Source organism: Temnothorax americanus, unplaced genomic scaffold (assembly GCF_048541705.1).
Source record: "Temnothorax americanus isolate GAGA-0224 unplaced genomic scaffold, ASM4854170v1 Scaffold52, whole genome shotgun sequence".
NCBI lineage: Eukaryota > Metazoa > Arthropoda > Insecta > Hymenoptera > Formicidae > Temnothorax > Temnothorax americanus.
Window position 1 is genome coordinate 572202 of NW_027509678.1, and position 23948 is coordinate 596149.

The 23948-nt window shown below is 35.8% G+C and overlaps 1 protein-coding gene across 4 annotated transcripts in view; it reads right to left on the reverse strand.

Moving 5' to 3' along the window:
• Window positions 1-23948, reverse strand: part of LOC143904446 (zwei Ig domain protein zig-8) — a 125474-nt gene that overhangs the window by 66987 nt on the left and 34539 nt on the right. For all 4 annotated transcript variants that reach the window (XM_077419147.1, XM_077419146.1, XM_077419145.1 and 1 more), the window contains one exon: window positions 13545-13720. In XM_077419147.1, the coding sequence (XP_077275273.1) occupies window positions 13545-13720 (176 nt within the window). The remainder of the gene's footprint in view (window positions 1-13544; window positions 13721-23948) is intronic.

Sequence of the window (23948 nt, forward strand, 5' to 3'; positions counted from 1 at the left end):
TATATTTTATGTTAATGCCTTTATCTTTACATTGTGTGATACGACACTAAAATTTTATTATCCTTGTATTTGATAGCTGATGGAAAACAGGCATTATTAAATATTTCAATCCATAATTATTCTAAAAATGAAATTATAATGCATTTTAAAAATGCAAACACGCGTCTACATAATTGAATCATGAAAGCTAATATTCGGTTACTTTAATTAATATTTCGTCACATTCCATTTCACGCTGGATGCAAAACTCTCAAGCATAATATCAATACGGTTTAGTGCATATTTATGTAACAGTGCTTCGCGCCAGTAATGGCAGAACGAAGCTTTCGACCTAATTAATTAATTTTCATGTTAGCATCGATGCTGATTTAAATCCGATCGCCAAACCGGTAGGCGTACGAGCACGTTAAAATATGGAAAATTGTTAAGTCACATCCATCGAAATCGCGCTGCAAATACATTTAAATGAGATAAATTTAATTATCCCCAGGCGTCACATATCGCTTAGCCAACAAACTCGATATTTGTGCTGACAGAATTTGAGACAGACGTGGCAATTTTATTGAAAAAAATAAAGAAGCTGAAAAAGTATCGTTATTATAACTAAATAAATTGTTCTGCTGTTAGCACATAAATGTAAAAAATATTATATCATTAAATTTATTTCGATACAAAAGTAACTGATATACCCGTAACTATTACTATATTTATAACATATATTAATTGTTTCAACAAATGTGTGTATCGAACAAATAAAACCTTTTTCTAACAATAAGTAACATTTAAATTACATTGATATCATATGCGATGCGGTTTTTATACATTATGCCGAAATGGAAGTAAAGTAAATCTCATATAGCTTGCGTACGACATGAATTACGCGAAACGTAAATTGTAGTTGCTTACAAATTCTACAAACATAATTAAGTGGATTCAGTAAATCTCTGGGTGTGATAGCACAAACTTGCCGCACAATTCGAGGCTTGTTAGCACGTATAACGCGGTGTCGTTTCGCGCGTACCGTGAGAGATCGCGCGTATTCATCCGCTCAACTAAACTCGCGATGGATGTTTTTAATTTTAAACGCGACGCGTTTGTTGCCCGCGTGTCGTTATTTTCATAAGCGACTTTTAGAACGCATATGCCGCGCGCGCCGACCGCGCAGCAGTTGTCATATTTTTATTCGTAATCCGACATTGCGTATGTTTTTCGGACGTTAATTACAGCGGGAAGCAGACTGTCTGTCGGTGACTGGCTGTTGTGCGTAACGACCGCTCGTACAACAACAAAAAAACTCCGCGGCACGCTTCCTCCCGCTGCCAACGCGTGGTTTTGCTTCCATAATTTGAATCCTTTTTATTATATTTTTCTTCCTGGCAATATTTGCGATATACGCAACCGTGACTCTTAATTTCTCATTTAAACGCACTATAAATCCCGATAACGAATCTTATATGCGGTATATCGATCTTCTTTTCCATTCTTTTCTTTTATTGGCTGTTCGACAAATTCTCATCAGTTTTTATCTCGTTAATTGCAATATATTTATTTTTCTTTATTATCAAAGATATAATATAACTGGAACTAATAAGTTGCTTGATATGTTCTTTTTTGATGTGACAAATGTTCTAATTTTTTAACATGACATTTTTTTGTCACAAAAAATATTTAAATATATAAATCTGTTATCAAACAGATTTATCTTTCAAACTTCAAAGTGCGTGAGCTATCTTTCGTTTTAACTTCGGTTTCAACTTATCGTGCAGAATGCAAATGTCATTAATTAAATTACACAAGTATGATAAAATCATCAGATAATAACACGATATTGACGCCGCCAATTACATTAATAACATCGTTCATTAAAATTCTCCAATACTAAAGCGCATTCATTTCCCAAATGAAAAGCACCAATCACGGATATATCAATATTGCTTTTCAAAGTCGGGACGGTAGTCCGAAACTTGTTTCAATAATAAACATTATGATTACGTCATCATATAAATATTCATAATCATAACTTTGACGAAAGCTACAAACGAAAATGAGATACATCAATTACACCGTTTGTTCACGACACACCGGCAAAAAAACTGTCAGCTTCATTTCAACTCCCCAATCGTCATTGCACGCCCGCCGCGCCCCTTTCGCACGAACAACCCTATACCGTCTCCGAGATTTATTTGGCGCTTACGCGGCCGCCGTGGATGCTGACGTTGGTCGTTTCTAAAAGGCGGGAACTTCTTTTCAGAAGCGCCGCTTCTGAGTAACCGGACAGTTTCACATTTCGCGATAAAAGTTTCGTAAACGGCGACGACGCACGTAGCCCGTCCGACGTTGGCAAACGGAAAGGAACTCCGTTGCTGCATTTCCACCCAGTTTCGGTGTCGACTTCGGTGTGCTGGGGAGTTGTTACTGGCGTAATTTGCGAGCAGTGCTTTCCCTATCGTTTGCAGCTGCGGCGAGAGGAGCAGCCTAGCCATTGTACATCCTTGGGAGCAATATGTAGCACTTCATGTGAAGTGGAGATATGGGGATAATAATTTACGCGTGTCACTGCGCGAGCTTTAGCGCTAAAAACGACGGAAGGGAGTGTCTTATGTAAGTTTCATAAAAAAAAATATAGCGGACTTTTCGCAAATTATTTAAAATACTGAAAAAAAAAACACTATTCAATATTTATTTTATATGGTAAATTCTACTAACTTTTTACATTTGTGGTATTTACAACGCGCAATATATCGTTCTCTTTAAACTTTGAAAAATATGTAAGTGATCTCAAATCAATATTTAATCGATTCATCTAATAATGAACAGATTGACCATAAATTAATTTAAAAACAATGTCCGTACTTATAAGATTAAATAAAGTTTAAACGCAAAAACCATTTGTTTCGTCTTATTTCTGTCATTTAATTGATATAAAATTATGTTTTGTGAACACATGAAAAAATACTATACCTTCAGGTACAACAATAATTAAACTATTTCTCAAGATAAATAAAGATACTAAAGTTAAAATTATTCTTCTACACGCTTTACGTAATTAAGAGTACGTTATAAGAATAAATTAACGTTAAGAACGCATTCAAAAATGGAGTCAATCGATTGCCATGCCATTTGCAAATACGCATACAGCATCTATTTTCGAGGGTTTCGCACTAAAGGCGATTCTCTTGCTCATGTAATTATGAAGATAATGGAATTGTATGATCAGTTGCTAATTCAATCGCGCAATTTTGCGGTCGACTTGTACGTTGTAAGGCTATAACAGATGCTATTGTTGCAGAATCTTCGCTCGTTTCGAGTAACAAAACTCGTAGCTGCATTTCCGCACAAACTTCTGCATGTCCGATCTATCGTCGCGTTTTTTTATCTTGTGCGCGTATATGTAGCAGCACATGAAGGGCAAAAAGTTTCTTCTAAACGTAAAGTGATCTCTCACCTTTGAAATACCTGGCAACATTCCATCCATGCCACCCGGCACCCACCTACACTTGCTTCACTTCCCCCCTCTCTCTCTCTCTCTCCTGCGTTTTTCACCCTCTCGCGCCTCTTTCTCCTTTTTCTTTTCTCCGCCAGAACGACACAATGGAAAAGGGAACATTTGTTTAGAAAACGCCCTGACAGTTCACTGTAATCTTAATGAAAAAAGCTCCCTTTCTTTTGAACGCTTGAAAGACTGCTCGTAATTAAAATCCTCGCTGAATTTTTTAAGAGTACTTAAGAATTAGCTATTCAGATGCAGCGCGGTATAATGGACATGTTGTCGGGCAATTGTTACGCTTTCTTTTTCTATCGGTCCGCGGCAACTATCGTCGATGAGATGATAATGTTCAAAATTAATATTAGTAAATAGTATAGTTAATAGTTCCGATATAATGCAGTATAATTATTTTATATGTATATATATATATATATATATCAAACAATTTAAAAATATTTTTAACAATTGTACATAGAATAAAAATTATAATACAATCCCTGGCCATATTATTAGACGCACTTTAATTTTTTAATGGAATTCAGTTTCGGAGAAGAAAAAAGTTACTATAATTTTATATTTACATGCTTAAAAAGAACTCTTAATATATTTGAATAATAGTATATAATAAAACACAAATTTGATAATAATAATCATGTATTTATTTATTTTTGTCAATTATTTAGTTAAAAAACACATATTTTTAATATTTAGTCGAGTCGCCTTTGGCAGTTATTATAGTTGTGTTTCGCCTTGGCATAGATACTATTGATGCATGTTCGCGTACTGCCCCCTGCATCTGTGAATGTTATAATTCCAGCCATAAATAATTTTATCAATCAGCTAAGTTTTTGGTGCAGCAGGTAATCACTTTATTTGCTACTTCTCTCTTCACCTGTTCCCACACATTTTCAAATACGTCATAAACAAATGTCTATCTTCTACAGAACAATAGCTTCTCGATAAATTATAACAATGATAGTGCTGAAAAGTCCGTGAATTAAGGTGCGTCTAATAATATGGCCAGGGACTGTACACACACCTAGCAGAAAATTTGCTATTTCAACAATTACGTCCATCCGCGCGTAAATCTCATCAATTTGATGATAGTTTGACTATCAATCATATATTACTTTTGTATCTTGTTATCGAACGCGGCAACCGAGTTGCAGCAACCTCTTGCTGCAATTATGATATCAGCGTTATTTTCGATGTATCGTATATTTTACTCGAGCTCATTGTGACCTCGAATTATGCTGATACGCGACTGTTATTAATATAGTTGTCGTACTACGAAAAAAAAGCCTTCATATGTATCCGCGGCGCATAAACTGTAAACACATCAAGCAATACATCAAGCTCGCGCAACAGCCTCTGTTGATACAGTTCCGAGGGAATACGAGCAATTATTCAAGCACGTGATGCTTCATGAAAACGCCGAAACATTTTCAATTTTATTTTATAATAATCTCAGGGGAAACGATAAACGATATCTCGCGCAAATGTGCATTTATTGCACTTCTGCATAATGGCATCCATATACGCTTTGCACTAATTTACGGTCGATAACACTCAGATATATACCTACCATCGCCCATTTTACAAATTTCCTCTATAGTAATCGTCACTAATTGAGTAGCAATGCAAATGGTTTGTTCAGTCCGACGTTGCTAAATCATTGTGCCATTTATATTTTGGCAACATACAGGAGTCTCTTAACAGGTTGGACTATCTCATAAATATTCTAGAAGCTGTCAAATACTCAGAAAACTGCATTATAAAAAAGTTCGTTTTTTAAAAGAGACATCTATTACTCTCTCCGTACACACAGCGTCAAAAATGATCTGCCTCGACAATGATACCGTTCAAAAGATATAACTTAATCAGAATGGAATGAGATAACCACCGCATGCCAGCCGCTTTTGTCTTTTTCCCTTATATTCGCAGACATACACACGTCGCGCCCGGTTTTTCGAACCGATCGCGTTCCCTTATCTCGGGAATCCATGAATAATGCACGTCCAAAATTCGCGCTTGTCCAATTTATGCTGTGGAAATGCTGCCCCGAGGATTCGAGCCTTACACCCAGCAGAAAATCGATCTTCCAGGAACGGGTCCGCGTTTTTTCGCCACGATCCATCATGCTACGCGACGTTTGACGTGAGCGCGAGGTTAACAAATCACGATTTTACAGAAAATTTCACGTTGCGTTACATCACGGAAACATAATAACGTTAGAGGTTAACGAAAATATTGCATTGTCTGTTCAAATAATTACTTTTTATTTGCAGTTTTTAAATTTATATATTTATAACGAGTCAACTATAAAAGCCTTTATTAGTATTATTCATCGAAGAGGAAATTGCATTTTGGTAAGGAACACAAAGTTTAAAGTAGTAAGAGATTCGATAAAAAAGAGCTTCTTACAATTTAGTGTTGTATTATCTCGTTGCGCAAATTTGCGCAGACATTAAGCATAACGCAATAGCAAAACGCGGATACAAGATAAGCTTGTCGAACTTTATGAACGTAGCGTAAATACCGAGAAATCCGCCCCTTCTGGTCATCTATCGTGTCACGAATATTTGAGCCGCCGAGAAAGTGAACGAGTTACGGGACACTTTCAGGTGAATCTATACCGGGATTCCGACATGTCTGACTTTATGCTGATGGCGGACATTAGCATTGGAACCATTAATTCAGACAATTTCTGGCAGGTAATGTTCAAAACGTTTCAAGTCCAGATGATCACATGCGCCCTAAACATCTCCTCATTGGATGATGGAAGCAATTATCACATATAAATTTTATGAACTTTGTTTGGCTTTTAAGTCTTTTTCATTATTGTTCGATTTGTCATAAAAAAACACACGACAAAAATATCAAAAATATATGTATAAGTTGAACTAATTTTATAAACAGCGCAAGTACAAAGACAATTTTTTCTGTTATAAAGCATTGATGTTTGAAAAAACTAACGAGTTAATCCAACTTGTAATATGTGTTTAATATATGATCAAACAAATATTTTATATTAATTGTGACGAAACGTAAGAGAAGGAAATTTCATGTGTATAATAATTATTGAATCAATTACAATTCATAAAATATGAAATATCTTCCAACCGTTTCTCGCAACTGACGTATTAATTATCATAAATCTCAGTAATTAAATATACGATAATTGAAAGTTTAATATGAAAAAAAAACGTAATATTCCAGAATAAGTAAAAAATATATCTAAAGCAAACTGACACGCGCGCGCGTTATTATACAAAATTTGCTTTTTATTATGCGTTTAAGTTTATTTTTATACTTTATTACGAAAAGATCTTTCGATTACAATAAAATTCGTTCCCTGTGATCACGTTTTGAAAAGCATATTTTCTCGCTTAAAGTCGTATTATCGGAAAACGGAACTTTAGTAGCAAGAAAGTTGATTTATCCTTCGAAATGATCGTCCCCCGACTCTTAATAGGAAATATAATGGGAAATAGGGTAATGCCTAAGCATGGCGGTGGCACAAAGCGAACGTTTATTGCATTTGGGCAGCACTTTACGTTGCATTATCTTATCTAGACGTTCCTTGGATTCTCCTCGTGCGGAAGAATCGTAGAATCGTAGCTTTCATAACTCATCTTCGCTGGGATGAATAAAGAGTATGATTCTCGAAAAATAAATTATAGAATAGGAATACAATATAGCACAGCTATAGTTGTTCGCTGCTAACTTAACTTACGTTCGCATCTCAAATCTTCCGACGTTCCCGTCCGAAAGAATCGTAAACTGATATTTCGATGGGAATTAAGTCCCGATATTCTTGCGGAGGGAATAGATATACATTGACTCTTTACATAGACTTTACTATCAGCCTATACATATTTTGTTGCATTTAAAGCATACGTGCGTCAGGACAACAAATCTCACCATCGCTACACTGTTAAATATTAAAAGATAAAATATAAACCAATACCTTGAGTTAAATAACTTTTTGTTACTTTTAACTATCTGCGTCGGAAATTTATTACTTTAACGCAAACTAATATTATTTTAAGTTCATTGTTTAGTTAAAATAACAACAAATTGAATAGGAGCAGTGGAGCGACTAATAAGAATGTTGAAAATGACTCATGTTTAAGGAGGTTCGATGGCTTCATCGGAGGGAGTAGTGGGACGCGGGGGTTCTGGAAACAGCGCACATAGCGTTTGAAGTAGTGGTAATGAAGGGGATTGCTCTGATTGGTCGCCGCGTGCGTATAATGCGTGCTGCTGTTCACGTCGTTCACGACCGTGGCAGTCTAGCAGACGAAATATCAAGCAATTTATGCTTTAATAATTATTTTTTCTACGAAATGTGCGGTAACCTTCTCCTTTCTTTCGCTCATTTATTTGTAAATTATTAAGGTACATGTGCATATTTTTCTTTATCCTTATTATTTGCATTTTTTCTTGCACTTATTTCATTCTGAAGGTATATGCAATATACCATTTCCCATAAAAACCTATGTTAAAAATGCAGCCAGTTTCATGAAATTTTAATATGTTGTTTTGGAATGCAAAATAGAATTATGTGAACTTTTTGGGAATTTTTTACCGTCCCGTTTTGAAAAAATTTAATCCAAAAATTGTACTTTTTAAGTTTTTGGAGTAGATTTTTTTCAAAACGGAACGGTAAAAAATTCCTAAAAAATTCACATAATTCTATTTTGCATTCCAGAACAACATATTAAAATTTCATAAATCCCTCTGCATTTTGTTGTAGCCATCGAACCTCCTTAAAAGATAGTTAAAACCGAAAAAGAGATTGTGTTGTGTGTGTTATCTAATCGGATAATCGCGGTATTAGGAGTAGTACGGTAAAGCTGTCATAGATGGCAAAAGAAGCAATGGAACTAGTTCGTTGTCAGTTATGCGCGCGAACAGCGCGGGCCGCGTTGCGCCCCAAAGACGGATCACGCCACGACGGAGTGAGACAGCGCTTGCGAAAACGTGAACGTGCGTGCGTGCATGATGTAAAAATATAATTATATATATATTATATTATATTATATTATATATTATATTATATTATATTTACATCATGCGTGCGTGCAGCCCGGCGATCCGGGCATTCGAGAGCTAGCGGTCGTTCAGTACGCATCTTTTTTGTAAAGAAACAGTTTGGGCCTTTCGCCATTCCGAAGTCTCTATACGAGAGACGTATTTTGTTACGGTTAATCGTAAGCAAGGAAATCAGTTTACATTATTATTCTCGGCAAACGGATAGCTACATTGACATACATTTGATGAACATCTATACGCTAAAAGCCTCGGATTGTATAAGCGATCTTAATTCGATGCGAAGAATACTTTCCCCTTCACTTTTGATCGTAACGTAGATGCAAACGGTGTTATTATTCCGATGTGAAGAATACTTTCTTCACTTTAGAACGAAACGGACTGTAAATACACGCGGTTTTATTCTTAAACTGAGCTCAGTGTAATTTTACCATTATTTTTTTATCGTGGTTGCAACCAGATTAACGTAAGTCAAATATTTTCCTTCGAATAAATTCAAACCGTCGCCAGTAATATTTCGAGCAAATTCATTGCGATATTTGTGAGCGTGATGTTAATTTACGTCTTACATTTATATTCGATTTGATGATAAATCCATTACGTTTTGACAAACAATACTTGCGTCTCATATTCAATCAATTGCGTCTAATATTCAATTACTTGCGTCTAATATTCAATTACTTGCGTACTACATTCAATTACCTTGCGAATTACATTCAATTACCTTGCGAATTATATTCAATTATACTTGCGGAATTTTTATTCTTTACGTTACGGATTATATTCTTTATGCAGCGGATTCTATTCTCTCATATTGCGGATTATATTCTTTATGCAGCGGATTCTATTCTATTAGATTACTGATTACTTATATTCTATTCTATTGCTAGAAGGAATGGATCAAAGTGATATTCGATGAAACTAATGGTTTTGCACTTTTGATATATAGTGGCCTGTATATATTGTTTCATTTCTTATTCGTTAGAATACTAGCAGTTCTCTCAAAAATAAATGTTTGCTTAAGATAATGTGGCTTGATCCACACATTTATTTGTTGTTTATTATCAGATTGACTCATGAATTCATTTTGATTATTCTTATAACTTGTGATAATATTTACACGTATTATATGACTGTATGTGTTTATGCGAACGATCCTTTTTTGAAGCAGATTGAGCTTGGATTAATCTTAATTACATCAAGATAAACACGAAGTATCACAGATCGATGATAATAATTATTCTTTGTAAAAGAACAGTATTAATTTGAACGGAAAGGCATTTACATGTTCTTCTCAAGAAAAGATTATTCTACTAATGATTATTCTGTCTCATTATAATTTATACAGCCTATTTCTTGTTCGATATACAACAATGATACTAATGTTTGGAACGTTATTTTGATTTATTTGTGATGCGAATTTATGTCAGAAATACGCACAATCCCTTTTCGTCAAAACCCCGGTTAATGTGTCGTTTCATATTTCACGATTCTTGAACCCAGGCTTCTGCGCGAGCTTGTACTTTAAACAACTCAAATTGAGTATAATTTGATATATTATTACGAATTTAACAATTCTTCTTCCATAGTGCTGCAGCTTTTCCTCAATAATTCAATCTTTTAATTAAATATCGATCAATTAAGTGTTATCGACGACCGAGAACAAAGTTTCAAAAATAAGCATTTAAGCTAGTGTTAAACTATCCGCTTTCAAGCATTACTTCGATAATCAATTTTATAAAAATGTGTAGTCGATGACTAAATTGTAGTCGATGACTAAATTGATAGGAATATCGTTATAGTACAGATAGATAAAAGTTTATAACCGATATTATTATGCAGTACTTAATGCAAACTAGTAAAATAAATAATGAGATATTCAAAACTTTTAATGACTTAGATTATTACGCTGCAATATTTCTAAGATATAATTATTTGATTATATTTGATTTTAGAACTAAATTATTATTTAAGAATAGATTCATCAATGATTTAATTTAGAGAACGAATAGAGAAAAAATGCTATCCGATAAGTAGCAATTGACATTTCTTCTCTCGTTTTCTTTCTCAAATGCTCATTTTTAAGCATTTGCACTTTAACTAATGAGATCTAGAAAATAATGACGTTCAAACAATCAGTTTCTTCGTTCATAAGTTTTCAAGAGTGTTAACTGGTAATTAGACCGTAATGAGGAGATCTCATAAATTTCGTTAAAGTCCCTTTTTCCGTTTAGGGAGCAATTCGAGTTTTACTAAAATAAATGCGACTAATCCCTCGCAATTATTTTCTTTTCAAACTTCATTTGATTTTCCGACTTAAATTCGAGAAAACTTGTCCGTAATCGGCCCGTCTCCGCTGACCGTCTCGCCGCAGGTAGATCGATATTTAATTAAAGGTGGATCGCGTAGGGGAAAAAAGAAAACAGATAAGTGGAAGGAAGAAAAATGTGGAAAAGATTGGATAAATCTGGTGAACGTGAACTAAAAATGCATCCGGCCGTGCCCCCGAGAAAATGCGCGTCGAGCAATTCTGTATCCCCAGCTATTAAAGAAATCTATATATTCGTCCGTTTCCAATAAAATCTCTGTTAGATACAAGTACGTTTTCGAAATATTGCACATTGAACCACGTTTGACTGTACGATCAATCTTCAGTTTAAATTTTTACAGCTGGACGGCAACGGTAAAATGAAACTTTTTTCGCCAAAGTGGACGCGGTTTTTTGTTATTAGTTACACGCGCACGAAAAAAGAGAATAATAATCTAAATAAAAGGAATATTTACTGAAAATCGTAATTTGTGGTATTTATCTTGAAAAAAAAAACGATTAATAGTGGAATATAGGAATATATAGGTGTATGAAAAACAAAATATTTCATCATAATTTTATGCATGCATAATTAATATAGAATCTAACAAAGCGATAAGAGTTAATAAGAAAATGTTTAATAAATTAAGATATAGAAAAAATGATGTATTATATGCATAATATATATAAAACGTAAGTAACGAAATATTTATATATTACAATAACTACTGACAAGTATAGCTGAAATAAACTAATAAAAATAACTTTAGGCCAGATATCAGTTAGGACACGCATATATATTTCTTTGCCAGCAGCTTTCAAATTGACAGAACCCTTGTATGCTTGATAAAGAGAGAAAGTCGCTCGGATCATTTGTTTCAACGTCAATTTTATCAAACGTCGTAAAAGCGTCAGTCGACAGACAATTACACTCATCAATTCTGAATGTTTCTTTCTCCGGGCGAAAAAGGTGGGCGAAGCCCCGCTGGAAAAACCGCATCCATCCACCAGTTGCATACGTTTACCGCCCTTTCGCTCGATAACAATAAAGCCCGTATATAGGAGTACAAAGAAGCCTGTCCCAAGCGAGAGAGAGAAAATTCGGAAAAGCGGAAAAGTGGGTCGCGAAAATTGGATGGGTGTGTCGAAAAATTGCGTTTCCGGAGAAAAATGCATAGTGCGAACCGTATGACATTCGCTTCGTAGGAATGATTCCCGATTGGTGCCAAGTGCCTTTAGTCTAACGAGTGTCCGCGAACGAAGTGTAACCGACCGACAAATACTGAATGCGCGGCCGTCGGCCAAGCCCCGACGATTCCGCATTCTTCCGCAAAGAACGATTACAGCGTCCACCTAACGTGAATCGCAGTCGAGCACTCCGCAAATTCGCACGCTTCGATCGTTTCATCGACCTTCCTTTTGCCTCCCTTGTTACCGCGAAACCATCTTCCCAGTTTTCTGGCAGTCAAACTGCCGCAGTTCTCTCTCTCCCTCTCTCTCTCTCTCTCTCGCGCAGCGAACGCAAGAATTTTTGAAAGATTCTATTTGCGCGTGTTCCGCAGAGCAAAGAATTTAGGTAGGTAAGTTATAAAGCGTTCGTACTCCGATGTAAACGCTTTAGAAATTTCCCCCTTTCCTTTTACATTCTTCCCACGCAGCGATAATTTGCAACTTTTCGCTTACTTTTTACCTCGATTACGGTTTAGGAGCTACATAAAAAAGTGAATATGTCTTTTTTTATTTCAATGTTATAGCTCGCGCCGAAAACGATTGAGAAATAAAACCTGCACCATTCTTCATAGTTCGCGTAAGTGCTCCATATCCATAAAGTCCAATGAGTTCGGATATCATCGTAATTCGGTCCATTGTGTAAATTCACATAAAGCACTGAAAACTTTGACGATACAATAAATGGCTGGAACGCGGTGAGATCTGAGAGAGGCAAGGCTCGCGTTGCTGCGGAAAAGCTACGCTAAGGCGACCATACGTCTTTGTTAAATCTGTGCCACGCTTAGTCAACGCCGCGAGATACGCATCGGGGAGATTTCGCCTTCGAAGGAAACACCCCGACGTCTGTGTCCCCGCGTGGCTCCTCCATGATATATCGTCGCAGACACGCCATTTCCTACGCGCTACGACACCCCTCCCCCGCCCGGCATTTATATGCTTACGTGTGGAGAACGCGCTCTAATCGCGGCCGCGATATTTATTGGCGACCCGCTATTACACGGAAGCGACAATTTGTCATGCCGCTGTATTAATTACGTAGGCTATACCTTGTGCAGATAAGGCCGCTGGAAGCAACCTGTTTGAATCGAAGCCGTCTCCGGTAAATTTTCAGATTAATTGCCGTCGGGCCAGTCAGTGCTTGTTTGCAATTAATAACGATATACATACGTACCTATACGTACGACCTTTGTTAATTGTTCAAGGATGATTTATATTCTGAGTAAAGCAATAAACGAAATTCGCATTTCAAATATAGCTTCATGATTCTATCTGCATAACAACAGCTAGGGTAAATATATCATCTATCTTTGTATCAAAGATTTCAGCTTAATTATAATATTACAAGCAAGTTTTAGATTAGAATACGAAATACATTATGTACAACTTAATTAAATCGATGGAAAGAATTCTCTTGCCTGGCGTTTACAGTAAATAGTGATAGCAAAATCAGAAGAAGAGACTTACCACTTTGTCGCCCAAATTTCGCACGCGGCACGGCAGATATGCGGTTTGCCCTACAAATGCACTGACGTTTGCTGCTGTCGGCTCGAAAACGGGCATATCTTCCATCAAATCATTACTGGCATCGTTTGCATGCCGCTGCGCATCTTCGGTGGATGTTACACGTACGTGTGCTGACGCTGAAAAGAGAATAACGATCTGATGATGACGATCATGATTCTTAACGCTGATGTTTAACATATTTCTCAATAGTCTTATAAAAGTTACGTTAATAAAAGTAATTGTTATTTGTGTTGCGCTTTATTACTCCAATGCCGTGTGTTAGTGTATATGCGTTAAATTGTTAGGATAAAGAGGAGAGTGCACGCACGATATGTTTCAAACATTTTTTCTCATTTTGTTTTATAGGAAGTATGACAATTAAGAATGATAATTAAAGATTAAATTTATGAAAAAATCATTAAAAATGTACAGAAAAAAAGTAGTGTTAAATATGAAAACTTACATACTCGAATATACGCAACAATCTATAAGTAATCTTCTTATATAAGAATAACTTATATAAGAATTTTAACTTTTTATTTCAACTTTGTTTTCTTGGTTTCATTAAAGCAAGTTTTCTTCATTTAACACAATATAATTTTATTTTAAAATTTAAAGATATTTCAAAATCAAGAATATTCTTTTTTATGTGCTAATCTTATTCTTATGTGCAAAAGATTGTACGGAATTATTAATATACGCGCGGATTAAAAGAGGTCTATATCTTCGTAACGCGTTGGCAAACTTAATCACGCGTGTAGTGCAGCATGTGCAGCGCGTCACAAAGAAGCGCGCAAAACGTGTTCTATAATACCTCCCGTGAAACTTATATGCGGATTTTGGACAGGAAACCAGCGTTCACCGACGTCTCCCACGAGAGCGCAGCTCGTGAATCTGCTGCGAGCGACTATGCTAGATGTACTACTTACAGAATACCAGAATCCAAATGCGCGTTATAACTGGCAAGTATAGCGAACTGGCGGCGCCGAGCGAGCAAACTCAGCTCATTTCTTAAGCATAATACGCTCTTCGACATTTCGGCGGAATATCTTATAGAACATAGCTATGCACTCTGCCTCATTGTATATGCTCGTTTGTACCTCCATAGAATTCTCCCCCCGCCTCCTTCGCCACCCAGTTCGTCATGTACTATGAAGAATAAGCTAGCATACTTTCACGACAATATACGCTCGCCTTTATAGTGATAAAAGACATTACACATGTGCAGCGAACGACGTGTATTTTATCTAAAGAGCGAGCGCGCTCGCTCACTAACAATTTTATTTCCAAAACTTTCGACAAAGGATATCATGTAGTTAAAAAAAGAGGAAAAAACAAAACAAAACTGGTTCATGTTTAATCGATAACGCGTTTTTATTGGTTTATACCTGGAGGATTGATTGAGTTTGTAATAAAAGAGATTGTTTTGAGTACTTGTAAAAACTTGTTTTGATGAATTGGATTAGGGACTTTTGCGTTTTTATCATACATGAGCACCCGTATCTGCTTGTATATTATACATTTTCATAGTACATTTTCAGAGTTCTCTCGATATGCTTTACTACATTTTAACCATGGATTCGAAATATGGTTAAATTTACTATATTTCTAAATAAATAAATCTTTTTTGTTATTTTTTACGAAATTCCTTTTACATATATTTTATTTTATTTTTTCTTCGCATATTGCTGAGTATATTTTATATTTGTTGGTTTTATATAATAATGCAATATATACAATATATTTACGTGTACATACTAGATTCCAAAACTGAAACTTAAAATCTAATTGCAATGCAACTCGCAAGAAGACGCGCAAGTTATGAAGAAAGAACCAATATTCCTTAAGTTTGATTCACGTTCTCGCATCTATTTGCTTCACGTGTGCGAGTGGCAGTAGAATAAATTCGATTCACACACATTTCTCTCTCTCACAACCCATCGAATTTATTTCAAATATGCATGTCACGTAAAATAGTGACACGTACTACAGGGGTCGCGCGAAAGCCAAACTTTCAAACGATTTCGATTTTAGGAGATTATAAAGGGCACATTATTCACGCAAATTGTACGGGATAACCGCAAGCATTATTTTACAATTATGATAATATAATCTAGTGGAGCTAGCTTGAGTATACGATATAAAAACTTTATTATTATTATTATTATATTATTAACATCTTTTATTTCAGTCACGCGTAAATTCTTGTATCTTTCGATATCTAGCGAAATTCCCACATGTCGTGTAAAACAATCACGCTTTCAATTCATAATTAAATTTCCAATACTAAAATTGAGAAATTTTTTTCTACTTAATTAATATGATCCTTATTAGTGTTAATAGTCTAAAAATCATGGAAAAGTTATTACTTTTATTCTAACATTTATGGCTTTCCAGCGTTTTGATCTTTCCGTTTGCTGACTGAACACGTGTTGCATAAGTCTTCGAAGTTCTCGAATAAACATCATTCAAATGGGGCTGCCGGGCTATATACGGATCGTTCTCTGCTTAGTATACCTTCGGAACAGTTAGTATATTCTCCATCATCATCAATCATCATCAGACCGAACAACGATACTCATTGGCGGTTGACAGGGATTGATCCGAAAGAAAAGTTCGTAATAGAAACTGGCTGGCTGGCAAGTGCATTAATACAAAGAAGAAAACCGAATTGATGTAAACCAAAGGATGATTTAATTTCTGTTTTTTTTTTTTAGAGGTTTAACTTTCGCATTTAGCCCTTCTGGTCGTTTGCGGTCTAACTTATTTTCACCGTTTTGTTCAAAACCGATCACTATACCATCATTGTGACAAAATTTTTTAACGTCGTATATCCTAATTGCAATATTTCTATAAATTTGTCAAACGCTGCACAAAATTTAGAAATAAAGAATTATTTTTTCGCACGCAACGGTCCGCGAAATAAAAGAGCCTCGCTTTAAAGTGAGCCATAAACTTTGCGAATATAAATTCTTCATTTCAATATTTTCAATCCACCACTATACATATATTACGCAACCATATTGTCCGCTTCGTGCCGCTGCAATGTCCCAATTGAGAATGAAAAAAACTATATACGTTCTGCCGTGACCCCAAAAAGACAAACGTCCGCCAATCATCGCGTATCCCCCTTTTGACTCTCGCGCGCGTGCAATCTGATAAATTTAATTGGATGAACCTGCGTGCGGCGCGAGGGTAAATCCACGGCGAACACGCGGGGTGGATTGCGAGTAGGGGCTTGAAATGCGGACGGCTATCGAATTATCAGACAAATCTGCCCAGAACAACCCCGCTGACATCGTAACTCGTTGAGCTTGACCGTTTCACATAAACAACAACGCCCTTCCCCAAAAGCTTGCGGTATCCTCTTTCAAATCTCAACGCACACACATGACAATACGCTCTCAACACTCTTGCGAATAATTTTTACCCGCGCGCTATCACCTGACATACTTATTCGAAACTTCCACTTTACATTGAAGAGAACTACAATATGTGTATAAAATACAACATGAAATAGATTGCAAATTTGCTCGATATTTCATGCGTAGTGTTTAATATTTAATTTACGGAATTAAAAATTGAGTGATAATTGTTATATATTTTATTACGTTCTATATCACACAGATTGTTGTTCCAAACATAAGATAAGTACGCACGAATATATCATTAAATAGTACGAGAGCATACCTCAATGAGATTTACAAGTCGAAAGTTAATATTGATGCAGTTTATATGAACATCTTCGCCTGGTTTGCTCGAGAATCGAGAGTAAATATTAGTTTGGTTCCATCACTACTTCTCCCTCCTATTCCTCTTCTAGGGCGATAATGCCCGTATATACATACCCACTCTACTGGCGTTATACAAATGACCAACACTCTACCCCTTTATGCCTCCGTCGCAGTAAAGCCCTGCCACAGATTCAGATAACTCCAGATTTATTGACAAAAAGCCACCGTCGCAAATAAGGATGATGTACATTACACGAAAATCGTCTCGCGTCGTCATTATCGCGATCTCTACCACTTCCGATGGTTCTTCCGGTACGGAGAAATCGGAAAGAGGAATATTAAAATTAACTTTCAACTTTTTAACGTTTTAATCGTTTAGAAAACATATTTACATTACAATTAGATACAAATACGTATTAACGTTACACCGTAAAAACTAAATAATAATGTACACGTATTATTCTTTTTTTTTTTAACGTAAAGTATATAATCCGAAATCTCTTTCCTTTCTTTGCATGTGTCATATGCAATATTAAATAAGGGAACTCCAGAGCAAACGCATGAATCGTATCAACACACTCGTGGAACAATTTCCACACTCTAGTTTTCCTCAGGCAAATACGTTAGAGTATTTTCACGTCTGATTACGACCGTCCGTTTCCACTCGTCGTGCGAGCTATCACAGGCGCCACCTCTGCAAATGTCCTCGCAACCCCTGTACTTCTGCCCGCTTTTTTATCCCGAGGGCTTTTTTTCGCGCTTACACAGATTTCGTAATATTATAAACTCCATGCGCCGTAAATGTGCCGTAAACTAAGATTGTAGCTTTCCTCCATCGTCATTGTTGTTCCCGGGATATTTTTCTTAGTGAAATGTCAGAGGACATATGTGCCTCTTTTTAAAAGATCGCGAGAGAACGAAATCGCCCGCGTGTATACGATCTGGGTTTTTATCGCCACTAAAAACGTCCGGTCACGCCAGACGAATTATATCACACCCGATAGCCATAAATTCTAACGGGGCGCATCTTCGCGTTAATAATTAAACGCGTCCGCGCTTATTTTTATGCGAGCCGCCGTATTTATGAATTTTATTCCGGTTGCACTGTATTGTAACTTAACGATTGGCATTTCAGTGCATCTCAAACAAGCGCAGATATAAGGCTCGATACATTCGCGAGAACGTACTGTGTCATATTGAGCGAACCATTTTACCCTGCTTAGTAGACGAAAGCACATGATATGCAGTATTGAAATTCTCTTCGTATTTACGGTCAATATTAATTTCCTCTGTTAGAACTGACAGTTAATTCTTTTGCGTTATGATATAAAGCTCGTTCTGCCACATATGCAAGATATATTTACTCAAACGGACAAATATTTAATAAATCTCCAAGATTCTCAAGTATTTATAATATTTATAAAAAACAAATGTAACATAATATATATATATAAATATAAATATTTATAAAATATAAATTAATTTACCTGTCGCGCCCGCGTTTGTAAAACTTAAATTATCAAGCTATTATTTTAGCGAATAAATACACGCAAATATATGTACGCTTGTCACTATACTGAGGAAATTAATATAATTTCTTATTGCTCCTGATGTATTTCATCCGAAGGGCGATAAATTGAGATAAGAAATTGCTGTCTCTCGCGGGACAATATATTTTCGTAAACTCTCGTGTGAAGTCACAATTACTATAGAAGACTAACATAACGTTCCACAAATTGCCACGCGCTAAATCTTCCTGGACTACTTCCTTCCACAGATCCCACTTTCCTTACGAAGTTCCTAATTCGCGTGTTCGAGCGACCGACATTTTTATTTCTTGGAAGCATTATCTCGGTTTTCCTCCAGCATATTTCTTCCCGCGGCGCGCTTCTTTTCTCGCGCGCTCGGTTTCTTAACGCGAATGACGTGCATTCTGAGATCTGCACGCGCGAGCAAAAACAAATTTCGATTCGACTAACGGGTAAAGGATAGGCAATAAACCTCCCTCTCCGCCCCAGAATTCGCATCCGGAATACACATGCACTCTTTGTAAAGCTTTTTATACATATATATTCAAAGTGCTTACGGAGAACATATTTGGACAACCTTTCAATGCAATAAGTAAACAATTATATCCAAATTTCTATCGATGCAAATTAACTTTTTAAATCTTGGTTTATCTTACTTTTTATCTTTTTCTAGTTTTTAAGAATTAGAGAATGCATTGAAACGTAGTAACCGTTATAAAAAAACTTGTTTTATCTTTATTAACATGATTATATCTAAACACGATTGATATATAAATTTAACAAATACGCGTGATGGAAGAAAACAACGTGGATGTAATATAAAAAAAATTGGCTTTAATGATGGTTATTCACGTAGAGTATTAATGTTTGCAAATTAATCAAATAAATACTCGATCTAGGTGAATAACAATTAATATGCTCGATTTGTGTTTCATTTTATTAAATTATATCAGTTTGCGTGCATTGCTTCTGTTGTCTTACGGACGCAACAACGAGCGCAACAACCGAGCAGTAGTATTTCACGTCCGTCCGTATCGTACGTAATGCACACATGCAGACGAACGCAAATGCAAGTAGTAAGCGCGAGACGACCTCCATGTTTCATTCAAAATGCACTTAGATAAACACGTACGCAAACGGCGCACTCGACGGAGAACAAATCTCTCCGCCGTTATATAGGCGGGGAAAAAAAAGGCGAAGGAAGGATGAGGACATCGGGAAACAAGAGAGAACTGCGTAACTCTGAAATTATCCAGTGACACGTTGACACAGTGGCGTACTGCCACAGAATCCTTCCGCGCACCAACACGCAGCCCCGCTCGAAGATGCGCCTACGACGTGGCGACTGGCAGCGTGACCGCAGTTTACGAGCGCTGCGGCGAAAATATACGATCCTCCCGACGGTCTAGTGCGACCGTAAACTTTCGTCCTCCCATTGTTTCGAGCGGGAAAGGCAGAAAAGGCCGGGGTTCAAGGGGTGCGCAGCGCGATACGACGCGCGAGATTAACGACGAGATTATTTCATAGTTTCGCGGGCAGGTCCGTTGCTGAAATGACGCCTATTTTGCGAGTTCGACGACGATGTTCGGATTCGATGGAATTTACGACACGGCGTGGCGTGCGAACGGGAAATCCGGCGGAGAATGGGACTTGCGGCTGAGGGATGACAGCCGAGAAGGAAAAAAAGAAGAGAATTAATTCTATTTCTGTCCGTTGCCTATGAGATAAAAGAATTGAGAAGAACAAATATAACCGAAAAATTGTAAGGACTGTATTATTGATAACGTTCGATATAAAGCTGAGGATCAAAATAAAAGTATTAATTTTGTTGCAATTCTGTCATGGACTATGTAAAACACAGCTATGTAAAAATATATAATTAATGTGAAATTTTTCTCTCATATGCTTTTTTTATATAAATCTAAGTATAATTAGAACTATATATTAAGATTAGCAGAAGTAATTGATCTAGCATCATTATACGGCAGTAGCTTCATTAATAAAATTAACAGGACAATTATTTTTATTAAATCAGACAGTCGATAAATAGTTTTCACATAAAAGATTTATCGACTAAACATTAATTGGAAATTTTAATTCTTGTAGCAATTTTATCGAAATTATTCATGCGAGAAATTATATGCGCAGAAACACTTAAGGTATGCTTAAATATATTTGAAAATAATTAATGACCTACTTCTATGATATATTAAGAAGAAACATCAAAAGATGTTGCATGAACTGCATTTGCATATCTGTATATACGTGGTACATTTAGTATACAGACACACGTATTTAGACACTTCAAACAAGCGTGGAGGTAATGGATGCACTCCGCGTAGTACTCGCTATCAGGTACCATTTCAGCACAAGTGCTATAACGATGCTTAAAGCGGAAGTACGCTCGACGTTCATCAGCACGATATAAACTAAAGCGTGATTTTTAATTAAGAAATGACAATGAGCCTCGAATCTATTAACAAATACATTGTTCCGCAGTTCATACATATCTTTAAAAAATCGTTAGATATATCGCTAAAAAGTTTTTACATGCACACTTTTTTTATATGTAATAAAGTTTTTATACGTTATCATTTATTATTAATTTTTTTTTGTATACTTTACTTAAGAGATCTTAAATAATAATTAATTTTGCAAAATTGGAATAATCAGTTAAGCAAAACTAATTGATTTATGGATTATCACCTACAATATTAAAATTAAAATTATTATTATTATTATTATTTCACCTAATTAATACTATTTCTTTCTTTATTATTCTTTTCGCGCAAACAGCTTAAAATAATCTACTGAAGTGAGACCAACTAGATTGTCGTTGCACGCGAAAATTCAATTTCGACCAATAAGAAAGAGGCGATATTTTCATATAAAAGTTTCGCGACGTTTTCGCAATAACCTCGCTTGGTCGGATTTTTCGAAACCTTCGAGTGCTCGAGAGACGCGCCTGTCTAAGCCCATCCCGCTTTCCCGTTTGCAGGAGCCGTCGACGGCTCAAGACTATTTCCAATTTGACGTCGCGGACGAATATAATTTTTCTCGCCTCGCCCGATACGCCAGTAACTTCGGGAAACCGTTTACGAGCTTAAGCCGCCCCAGTTAGAGATAGAGTTCTTTCGCGCAGGCGGCAACTTCCGGCCGTCGTCGACTTTGCCTGAATTTTTGCTACGCGCTACGCGAAGAAAATTTATCCTATGAAAACTTCAAGCTCAGACAAATAAATGGTATAAAAATTTATCTTATTTCGAGTGGACTTTTTAAAAGACTCTTGTATTTTAAAGATAAGTTACAAAGTTGATAATTTACAGCGAATTGCGATATCCCGATATCTTCGCGAAACAGAAATGTTAACTCATCGAGAAATGCATTATTAATGATTAATAAGATGCTGAACAGACATTCTCTAAATAAATGCGACGCAAATAACACGAAAGGATTGCTATATACAACGCTAGAATTTGATTGAGAATACTTTCGTGGCGGCGACATCGTTTGGCGCTGGAAGAATAAGCTTCCCATCGTTTTCGTTATAGGTGCTATCAAACGATTTTGAAGGAAAAAACATGAAAAATATCTACAAATTGGATGGCGGGATTGTACAACGTTTGCCATTGCCAAAATTTCGCGTGTAATAAGCATGCCACGTGCTTCAAATATATGCGTTCTATCTGTTTCCTCTCGCTATCGCGATATCGCAACTATCTGACACACGATCTTGCAAACATTTTCCACTTTCAAACATAACTTCTTTGTAAAGAATTTTGTAAAATTTGGAAATTCCATTTAGCACTATACAAAGTTATTTTAATTTTAAAAATAAAATTAAAAATTACAAGTTAAATTTTATTTTATTGTTAAAAGACATAACAAATTTTATTCTGAAAATTATAATTTTAATAGTTAACATTTTTACCACGCTATATATATATATATATATATATATGTATATATATAGGTACACACACTCTAATATTTCTTGTATCTTAATTATTTATTTCGGTATTTATTTTTTATTATATTTGAAAGTATTGGATTTATTATGCACTCACGTTTTTTATGTGCTAAAACAGCTAAAACATCAAAGTTTACGAATACGGTAGTGACAGATACGATTTTACAATGGCGTCACGGAACGGAACTTTCTCTCGAATTAGTATCTGTAAATGGATTCGACGCTGTCAGCCTCAAATGAGATATAGTGCCGCAAAAAAAGTGACGGCATATATATATAAAATATTCCGAAAATTATAGACGACTACGCGAAGGACGCGTATATAAACGATATCTCTTTAAAAAAGATACTTTATTGTATGTGTCAAGATCAGAATGCGTGAATTCACTTTTTTCCATGGGAAATGAATTGGCTCCCTGAAAAATGTAGCATACAAAATTTTTCGCCCTTCTATATACGATTAAGGAAAGATAGGGGAGACCGGGGCTCATTGGCACCGTTTTTACAATTTCGGCATTTGAGTTTTTATACAACTAATTATCATGATTAAACAGTACTAATATGATAGAGAGAGAACCTTTCTTTACATTTTCATGCTAGGAACGCTTCTGTATACCGTATAGTTTCTTTGTAATAAATGAAATATGAACATGCTGCATTGTGGCCAACTTTCCCCGATAGTAGGGTAAGTTGGCTATGCGACAAAAGTCCACGTTAAATTAATGAATACGCAATAAAAACACAAAACGGGTAATACATACGTACTTCTTGATAAAGATTGTATCTTTTAAAGTTATTTTGTAACGATCGAATATCAAAACGTTGTTGCAGAAAAATAATTGTGAACTATTTTAGATGTAGCTTTCTTCGTCATAAAAATATTAATATAAATATATAGTTAGCTTCTATCAGCATTGTAGATAGTAAATCACGTGCTCAAACAGGTCTCACGCGCACGGCAACAACAAGTCAAGCTAAGCGTGTCTCGATATGAGTCAACATAATAGACCCCATCCCTACATACGTTTTATTTCAGTCGTTTTATTACAATAAATTACTATTGTTAGTCAAAATAACATGTCGTATAGTAACAGAAACTTTTCTTTTAACTAATAATACGTCACTTTGATTT